A 10,581-nucleotide genomic window follows, 5' to 3' on the forward strand; every position below is an offset into this window, starting at 1 on the left:
TGAAGACATCTAACTTGTCTAAGTAATTTTTGACCTGTTCTTTCCCTATTTTAGACTCTGATCCTACCTTCTTTTTTTTTTGGCCAGTGAAAAAGAGTGCAGCACAGATGAGGATCAGTGTAACAATGTGTCTAGTAGTGGTGTCCCTAGACAGAGACTACTTTGATGAATAAATGTTTTCAATCCTATACATCAAGGCTAACTTTCCTAAGAGTATCAATGTCTTTTTTTATTATTATTATTGTAATGCACCCCTGTGTTAAAGTATAATTTTAAAAAGTTTATTTTAAAACATTTTCTAGAATATATAGCTACATAGTTTTTCTAAACTTGTCATGTTTGGTACTACTGTGTTTGTGGGAGACAGGGCTTTTGAATGATACCCAACTTGGCCGATTTCCCATGACACTATTATCAAAATTTCCACCAGCCAGAGGACCTGGAGCTCGGAAGGCAGCGAGTACTGCCTTCCCCACCATACCACTGAGGGTGACAACTGAAATTAAAATTCTGTGTATTTATACAAATTAAATGTCACCCCTCTTACTTTTTGATCACTAATTTGCCCAAGGAATGAGATTTTACTACATCATGTTCCCAGACTAAATATATAAAAGTGCAAATAACATATAGCTGTTAGACTATGTGAAGGATTGCCACTTACAGTGCAAATACTAAAACAATTATACATTGGATTATAAAATTCCTCAGGGCAAAAATTCCATGGTTTCTATGCCTGGAAAAAGCCATTATACTTGAAGGCAAGTAGACCCGGTGCACTCTGCATAACATGAACTCTAATTCTGCAGGAGAGTGATGCTTATTAGAATAGCTCTGAATGCAAGTTGTAGAGTAATAATTAAATTAGATATAAATTATAATTGTTAAGTATTTTACAGGTTACTTTATGCTTTTTTCAAATTTTCAAGAGCACAATTCTGTATGCTCATATGCAAGTGCAGCGTATATGTTGTCAAGCGGAAAACTGGAGGCTTTAGCTTCAGAAAAGGGTAGAAGAGGAGCTGGATATATGGCAGCTGGAAGGAATAAATTTCCTCTTCCTTAACCGCTGGTGGGCAGAGGTTTGTACACATCACGATACAATGATTGCTAGTCATGACTGAAATCAGGACTATTAATTCTCAGTAAAGACAAAGTTTTGAAGTTGTTCAGAGAGGGATTGGATGTTTATGTATAAGCAGAATTTCCAGAATTATAACAGTTAATGTTAAAAAGGTTTGGGGAGGGACATAAAATCCTCATACTTTAGGTTCTGCAACCAATCCCTACCTATTAGGGATTATGAGGAGACTTTACCAGGCATCTAGATTATTCCACATCTGCCTACTGGGGGGTTTCTTGCACCTTCTCTGAAGAATCTGGTGATGGCCATTTTTGGAGACAATCAAGGTCTGCTCCAATATGACAATTCCCATGTTCTGGGCTTTAGCATTACCACACTGAGATGAAGGAGTGTGGTTCATACCTCTCAGATCTGTTATTTCATGATATCTCAGGACAAAGGAATACAATTTCAGTAGAACCTCAGTTATAAACACCTCAGAAGTGGAGGTTCTTCATAACTCTGAACAAAACGTTATGGTTGTTCTTTCAAAAGTTTACAACTGAATATTGACTTAATGCCGCTTTGAAACTTTACTAAGCATTTTTCTTCTGCAGCTTTCCCTTTATTTTTTTTTTAGTAGTTTAAGTTTAACACAGTACTGTACTGTATTTGGTTGGGGGTTTTTTCGTCTCTGTTGCTGCCTGATTATGTACATCTGGTTTCAAATGAGGTGTGTGTTTGACTGGTCAGTTCGTAACTCTGGTGTTCATAACTCTGAGGTTCTACTGTATGCACTATTTTACATATGGGATGTTCTTGTAAATGTAAGGTATGAAGTTAAGCCTAAATTTCTTTCAACAAAATTCTGTATCTGGGGTAGATTCCACAGTCACAGAATCATGGAAGACTCAGCCCTCACAAATAACCAAAGTTCTACTGTCCAAAAGTCTACACACACACAAAAATTGGGAAATGTAAATAGATTGAATGTGTTAATGTCACAAATTAAAGAAAAGCCTTTACCTTGATAGAGATATGCAAGAATTCAAAATAAATTAATAAAATAATAGTAAAAGGAGTGTTTTACCTGTCTTTTGTCCTTTTTTTATTCCAAGCTCCACGTGTGGAAACACTCTTTGTAGGGCTCCTAGAATTCTGTGAAGTGTTTTTTCAAGCAGTGGTTTCGAAATGGCTGAGAGTGCTTGGCCAGGTGAAGTCACAGCTCTTTGAGAAGCTGGTATAGTCTTCTGCATAGCCACAACAAAATCCTTAGCTGTTATTTTAATAGAAGAGATATCCAACTGCAACTTCTCACTGCTAGTGTATATCTGAGGATAACGTCGGCGCAAAGCACACAAAGCAGCTTCAGAACATATGGACTTAATATCTGCACCACAATATCCTATGAACAAATAAGTGAAATTTAGTTCTGTCTCAGACAATCAAAAAAGGTCTAGAAGCAGCATATACAAAGCTAGAGTATGTAACTATCTGGCCCAGCAGGAGATGAAGCCTAACAGAGGCAATTGGCTCGACCTTCTGGGGAAAAAAGGAAGGGATATAGGTAGGAAATGCCTCATTCTCCTATCTGCCCAACTACTCTGCTGGTGGTCTTCTCTGCCTGTGCAAAGCCCCACTGAGGTAAGTGGGGCCCTGAGCAGACTCATTACAAGATTGGGTTCTTAGTGGCCTAGATGGACTTCTAAAAGAGAACTGCATCCAGCTCCCTTTGCCAGAAAAATGGTGAAAGTGTGAGTTTTGTTAAAAATAAATGTCTATCTTCATATAAAAGAAAACCCTAACAATTAGTGGATGAAAAAATCAAAGAAAAATAAGTATTTTAATTAAATAATCTTAGTATTAAGCTTTTAGATGAAAAATTGTTATTTTTATATGTGCTAACCTAGAGGTTAGTCACTTGTATTCTCTGATAACTTTTGGTTCTTAATCTTACCAACACATTTTTCTGCTAACTCTTCAAGAAACGTGTCCAATGGCTTAGGGGTCCAGTCTCTCGTGTGAATCTTGAGAATCTCTTTTCTAGCCTAGAAATAAAGACTTTTTAAAAAAAAGAGCACATCCTGTTTTTCCTGTAAAAATCTTTAGGTTAAAGTAGATGACAATATAATCACCTCTTCTTAAAAAGGAAATGTTGATATATTACTAGAATTTACTTGCCTAAAATAGTGACTGCTGCTTTCAACAAATTTAAGGTTTTAGATGCTTCTTAAATTGGACACACTTCTTTTCAGGCGTTCCTTTTAACAAGCAAAGCCATTGAAAGCTCCCAGGACAAAAAGTGAGTTTTCTTAAGTTTAAGCCTAATGATCTTGGAAGAATTCTCTCCACTTCTAGCTCAGGTTGGTAACGATATATTTTCCCTAAGGAAAATTTCCCAAAATTTATAGAATCACAAGTTCAAGATAATAATATATGGAGATATACCTATCTCATAGAACTGGAAGGGACCCCAAAAGGTCATCAAGTCCAGCCCCCTGCCTTCACTAGCAGGACCAATTACTGATTTTGCCCCAGATCCCTAAGTGGCCCCCTCAAGGATTGAACTCCCAACCCTGGGTTTAGCAGTCCAATGCTCAAACCACTGAGCTATCCCTCCCCCCTCTCTCTGCAATCAGCCCAGCTTTTCCTCTGCCACAGCCCTCTCCCAGGACTGTTTTAAGCCCTTCAGGGCAGGAGCGGGGTAACCACCCCGACAGGGTCCCAACCCAGGGTCCTAAAGGAGTGGTGCACTGTCTGGACCACTTGGTCCTCCCCAAGTTACACTGCCTTACGGATCACTTCCTACTGGGCTGTGGCTCCTCTGTCTGGGACGTGGTCCCAGTCTTAGCAGTACAGTATCAGCACAGTCCACCAGGGAACAATGTCTCCTCCTTTGAGGCCTCTCTTGTGTTCCCAACTGCAAAATGGGGTGGAGAATATGGATCACTGCTTCCACAGTGGCCTTACTAATGCTGTAGTCACTCTTCCCAACAGTTCACAGTGTCAGCCTCACTTCCTGGTACAGCCCGTAGCTCTTTCTCCACCTTGCCTCTGGGCTCCCAATGCCCTTTTAAGCTGTCCCTCCAACTGCAGCATGCCTGGCAGCTGCTAAGGAATGTGGCCTCCCTTGCCCAGTACTGCCCCATGCCTTGCTCTAGGTTAGTATGGGGTCTGTAAACCTCATCATACAGTGAAAGTTGGTTTCAATCTCAAGTGTCATTTACTTTAAAATGATTTTTACCAATACCGATGTTTACTCTAAAAGATCTTAACAGATCATTTCCCCAGGAGTTCTGCTTTACTAAGACAAAATTCAAAGGTTCACAATGCCTTAGAGCCTTGAGTGGCCCAGACAGCTCTGCTCCATAGAATAACTGTGTCACCAGTTCCTTTTTAAAAGGTGGTAACACAGAGAGAAGTAAAAATACAGTAAGCGGAAGATATCATTTCCACATGCCTCAATTGGTAGACTTATAGACACGTGCATCAGGGAAGTAGAGGTGAGACGGACGTACAATTAGGACAAGAACCTTCAAGCCTTCCATCCTTTTGCAGCATGTGGAGGAAAAAATCTGGATTATAGATCTTTGGACCTAGCCATCTACTTCTACAGTGTCAAGCTATCCCCAAATTTATTATAGTGCAACTCCCATTTCCTTAATTTTTATTTTATATGAAACAGAAGACCCTCAGCTTAATGTTTTTGACATCAAGGAGAAGGACTAGCTATTCTGAGTTATTAATATTTAATATTTCAACTCATACTTTTGATTAAACAGCAGGAACATTTTCAGCAAAATGGAACAAAATTTAAAGCTCTTCATCCCAGCTGAATTTGAATGTTTGCCACAGCCCAGTTCAAGTATGTAAGAGAACAAGCACTAAGAATCTACCAACAAAAATGACTATTACACTAGACAACTTCAATCCAATAATGCCAAATAGGTAACCTAATCATATTCTGTGTTGAATCTGAGCTAACCTGCACCTCTTTCCTTGGGTTTCAATTATTTTAGTATGATTAGAAATATCTGTCACTAGGTACCAGGATTAAAAATAAAAAAATAAAAATAAAAAAACAATATCCTTCATATTTTTAAGTGTTTTACAGTAGCTAGCAACAGAGGGTCCTGTGGCACCTTTAAGACTAACAGAAATATTGGGAGCATAAGCTTTCGTGGGTAAGAACCTCACTTCTTCAGATACAGTAGCTAGAAATTATAGAGGAGTAAGGTTAGGGTTAGAACACTGCTGACAGCATGGCTGCAGGAGCACCAAGCACTGCCAGTGGGCCTACGGGTGGCTGCCTGCATGGACATGGAGCCCAAGGTACAGTGGAAGCAGAAACTCCAGGCCAGGACTGAAAGGAAGAGGAGGATGATCATTCAGCTGTGGGGTGCTAATGAACCATTCCTGCCAGGGGACGTCCCCCACAATACTGGCTGGTGAGTGAGTGGGGCCACAATACTTGAGCTGCAGAGGGTTCTTTGCATGGTTATGGGGTTGGTGACACCTAATTCCTGCAAGTGAGAGAAAGGCTGCGATCCTGGTGGGCAGGGCCTGCTCCAGCATTTCTGCCGCCCCAAGCAAAAAAAAAAAAAAAAAAGCCGCGATTGGCGGCGGCAGTTCAGCAGCAGGTCCTTCGCTCCTAGAGGGAGTGAGGGACCTGCCGCCCCCGAATTGCCGCAGGTGCCGCCCCTCTCCCTTGGCCGCCCCAAGCACCTGCTTGTTAAGTTGGTGCCTGGAGCTGGCCCTGCTGGTGGGACAGCGCAGAGACCCAGGGCCAGGGCTGTCACGAGGAAGACAAATCCCCAGCTTCAGGGGAGGCCACCCCACTGCTGAATGGCTCTGTCCCCAGCTGTGTCCCCAGCCAAGAGCCATTCAGCAGTGGGGTGGCCTCCCCTGTGTGGCTGGAGGCTCGTTCTCCTGGCCAGGGTGTCTCTGCTCTGCCACACCAAGACAGCAGCCTTGCCTGCACCTTCCGCCTGCAGGGACTGTGTCACCAGCTGTGCAAGAAGCCCTCTGCAGCCCTGCTGCCATGGGAGTGTGGCTGTGACAATGGAGCTGCAGTGGGCTCTCTGTACTGCTGCAGGGCCACTGACACTAGATTTCTGCAGGTGCAAGGAGGGTCGGGGGAGGTTGCACTCCCACTGACTGTTACCAGTCAATATTTTTTACTGACACACATCAATTACAATAAAATGCTGCCAAGCCTAACCACAGAATGTTAATGATGAATTCAAATGTTTTAGGCAGTGGTACATCGTAGCACTTTAAGCACTGCGCCCAACTTCACCATGTGACTATTCACACACTTAAAAGATAAACGTTTGTTTAAATACATTACTAGATGGGGATTTAAAACACACACACACACACACACACACACACACACACACACACACACACACAAAATCCCAAAAACCTCAAAACAGCAGAACAGATATCCATATCAAAACACAAACTTCAGATTAAAATGAGTCTAGCAGGGTTGCCCACCACCCAGATGTAAATAACACAAATTAAATTTTCACAAATGCAACTTTGAGCCGGGCTAACAATCAGAAGTTTTAAGTAAGATGGAGCACATTTAAAACGTTAATCCAAGGGTGGCTCATAATTAAATGTAGTTATCTGTCACATATAGCATTCTCTCATTTCCAGGTTCTCTCTACTATATACACTGCCATATTTTACTGCTAATTGAAGGCCACTGTAATTGCATCATTAAGTGTCATTATTTGCATGATCAGAGTGGAACTAGTGTTACAAAATTGATGGTCAATGAAAGTGTTTTGTACAAGTGGTGTTTTCAGTATCCTACCTACACTCTACAAGAAACAATATATTACCTCTTTATCACTCAAGTAGTAAAGCACAGAATCCCAACTTCACCATTCCCAAACATCCTTCATTACTCCACAATACACTGTGGCTTATGCTATAAAGAAATAATTTGACACCTTATTGTTAGGGTTGAATCAAAGATTTTACCTCTTTATCTGGCAAGGTGAAAAGAAATTCTCTGTCAAAACGCCCAGGTCTTCGTAAAGCAGGATCTATTGAATCCAGTCTGTTGGTAGCTCCGATTACCACAATTTCTCCTCTGCTATCCAAGCCATCCATAAGTGCCAGTAGCGTAGATACAATAGAACTGATAGAGAAATGCTTTTATTCACTCAGTTAACTAAGCCTATGTTACATTGAGCGTAACCTCTCTTCCCAAGTTTCAATCAAGAGAGGAAAAGCTTTTGTTGCTGGAATTATTTTTTGGTTAGTAAAAGTGTTCAGTCAAGAGTCTTTTATGATGTTCTGTGCAGAACATTCTCCCCCCCCCCCCCCCCGAGATAAGCAAACAAAGACCAAAAACACACCATGATAGAATCAAGTCTTGAACAAGCCTTAGTTTACCTTTTGGATTCAAAAAGCAAAGATTTTACTTGCAATCTAAGTAACAATATGATGCCCTCCCCAAAGAGGGCATGTCTGTACAGACCCTAGCACAATATGAATAGGGCCTCTAGGCATTACTCAATACAAACAATAGTATTACTTGTAATAAGTATACTTTGGTCAAGCCTAACTTGTACAGCAGGAAAGAGTCCTGTGGCACCTTATAGACTAACAGATGTGTTGGAGAATAAGCTGTCGTGGGTGAATACCCACTTCGTCAGACACATGGGACACATGCGTCTGACGAAGTAGGTATTCACCCACAAAAGCTTATGCTCCAACACATCTGTTAGTCTACAAGGTGCCACAGGACTCTGTTGCTTTTTACAGATCCAGACTAACACGGCTACCCCTCTGATACTTATACAGCAGGGAATCCCAAGTTATGCAAATACCCCTCTCCAAGCTCTCTTCCATTTATTGCTGTGCTGGCCTGTATGTCATCCATAGTTATTTTTTAATGTTATTCATTTTTACACTGGCCCAAAGTTTCAATGTATTGCCAATTTCTGTATTAAAAGTGCCAAATGGTAAAGTTGTTGCAGGAAAGCTAGAGGTGTTGACAGCTGGAGCTTTTGGCACCCCAGAAGACCTGGGGCTTGTTTACAGTTAAAAAGCTGTAGCGCTTCAGTGTAGAAACTACCTATGCTAACAGGAGCGATTCTCCCATCAGGGTAGGTAATCCACCTCAAGAGAGGTGGTAGCTAGGTAAGCGGAAGAATTCTTCCTAGTGCTGTCTATATGAGGTGTTAGGTTGTTACGGCTACATGTCTAAGGGGTGAGGATTTTTCACACCCTGAGGGTATGTCTACACTACGAGATTAATTCGAATTTAGATAATTCGAATTTGGGAAACAGATTGTATAAATTCGATTGTGCGCGGCCACACTAAGCACATTAATTCGGTTTTTAACCACATTAATTCGGTGGTGTGCGTCCATGTACCGGGGCTACCGTTGATTTCTGGAGCGTTGCACTGTGGGTAGCTATCCCATAGCTATCCCATAGTTCCCGCAGTCTCCCCTGCCCATTGGAATTCTGGGTTGAGATCCCAGTGCCTGATGGGACCAAAACATTGTCGCTGGTGGTTCTGGGTACAGCCTCACCCCTCCCTCCCTCCCTGCATGAAAGCAACGGACGGCAGACAACCATTTCGCGCCTTTTTTCCTGGGTGAACACTGCAGACTCCATACCACAGCAAGCATGGAGCCCGCTCAGCTCCAGACAGCAGTCATGAACATTGTAAACACCTCGCGCATTCTCGTGGAGTTTATGCTGAGCCTGGACCAGAAAAACGAGGCGAGGAGGCAGCGGCGGCGGGAGCGCAGCGACCAGCGTGATGAGGACATGGACATGGACACGGACACAGAATTCTCTCAAACCACGGGCCCCGGTGCTTTGGAGATCATGTTGTTAATGGGGCAGATTCTAGCCATGCAACGCCGATTCTGGGCAAGGGAAACAAGCACAGACTGGTGGGACCGCATAGTGTTGCAGGTCTGGGACGATTCCCAGTGGCTGCGGAACTTTCGCATGCGTAAGGGCACTTTCATGGAACTTTGTGACTTGCTGTCCCCTGCCCTGAAACGCCAGAATACCAAGATGAGAGCAGCCCTCACAGTTGAGAAGCGAGTGGCGATAGCCCTGTGGAAGCTTGCAACGCCAGACAGCTACCAGTCAGTTGGGAATCAATTTGGAGTGGGCAAATCTACTGTGGGGGCTGCTGTAATGCAAGTAGCCAAAGCAATCATTGAGGTGCTGCTACGAAAGGTAGTGACTCTGGGAAATGTGCAGGTCATAGTGGATGGCTTTGCTGCAATGGGATTCCCTAACTGTGGTGGGGCGATAGATGGAACCCATATCCCTATCTTGGCACCGGAGAACCAGGGCAGCCAGTACGTAAATCGCAAGGGATACTTTTCAATGGTGCTGCAAGCACTGGTGGATCACAAGGGACGTTTCACCAACATCAACGCGGGCTGGCCGGGAAGGGTTCATGATGCTCGCGTCTTCAGGATCACTATTCTGTTTAAAGGGCTGCAGCAAGGGACTTACTTCCCGGACCAGAAAATAACCGTTGGGGATGTTGAAATGCCAATAGTTATTCTTGGGGACCCGGCCTACCCCTTAATGCCATGGCTTATGAAGCCATACACAGGCAGCCTGGACAGGAGTCAGGAGCTGTTTAACTACAGGCTGAGCAAGTGTAGAATGGTGGTAGAATGTGCATTTGGCCGTTTAAAAGGTCGATGGAGATCGCTACTGACTCGCTCTGACCTCAGCCAAAGGAATCTCCCCATTGTTATTTCTGCTTGCTGTGTGCTCCACAATCTCTGTGAGAGTAAGGGGGAGACCTTTATGGCAGGGTGGGAGGCTGAGGCAAATCGCCTGGCTGCTGATTACACGCAGCCAGACACCAGGGAGATTAGAAGAGCACACCAGGAAGCAGTGTGCATCAGAGAAGCTTTAAAAACCAGTTTCATGACTGGCCAAGCTACAGTGTGAAATTTCTGTTTGTTTCTCCTTCATGAAAACCCGCCCCCTTTATTGACTCATTCTCTGTAAGTAACCCACCCTCCCCCTTCCCCCAGCTTGCTTTCAAACCAAATAAAGTCACTATCGTTTAAAAATCATTTATTCTTTATTCATAGATTATAAAAAGAGGGAGGGAACCTGGGTGGGGTTTGGGAGGAGGGAAGGAAAAGGCCACTAAAAAAAGGCTAAAAAAAATGACAGCCTTTTGCTTGGGCTGTCCACTGGGGTGGAATGGGAAGGTGTACGGAGCCTCCCCCCCCGCGTTCTTACACGTCTGGGTGAGGAGGCTATGGAACATGGTGAGGGGGGAGGGGGGTTATACAGGGGCTGTAGCGGCACTCTGTACTCCAGCTGCCGTTCCTGAAGCTCCACCAGACGCCGGAGCATGTCTGTTTGCTCTCGCAGTAGCCCCAGCGTTGCTTCCCGACTCCTCTGATCTTCCTGCCGCCACCTCTCATCTCGAGCGTCTCTCCTGTCCTCACGTTGGTCCCTCCTGTCCTCACGTTGGTCCCTCCTGTCCTCACGTT

General features: G+C 43.7%; 1 protein-coding gene across 2 annotated transcripts in view; it reads right to left on the reverse strand.

Annotated features, from left to right (window-relative positions):
• ATAD2 (ATPase family AAA domain containing 2) overlaps positions 1–10,581 on the reverse strand; it is an 87,003-nt gene that overhangs the window by 50,759 nt on the left and 25,663 nt on the right. The window contains exons 11-13 of one of the 2 annotated variants that reach the window (XM_026646310.1): positions 7,061–7,172; positions 3,021–3,111; positions 2,154–2,468 (exon numbers count right to left, since the gene is read on the reverse strand). In XM_026646310.1, coding sequence (XP_026502095.1) covers positions 2,154–2,468; positions 3,021–3,111; positions 7,061–7,172 — 518 coding nt within the window. Of the gene's footprint in view, positions 1–2,153; positions 2,469–3,020; positions 3,112–7,060; positions 7,221–10,581 lie in introns of both variants that reach the window. The other variant, XM_026646317.1, reaches the window with a different exon arrangement.

The sequence above is a fragment of the Terrapene carolina genome, unplaced genomic scaffold (assembly GCF_002925995.2).
Source record: "Terrapene carolina triunguis isolate 2854851 unplaced genomic scaffold, T_m_triunguis-2.0 Scaffold58, whole genome shotgun sequence".
Taxonomy (NCBI): Eukaryota; Metazoa; Chordata; order Testudines; family Emydidae; genus Terrapene; species Terrapene triunguis.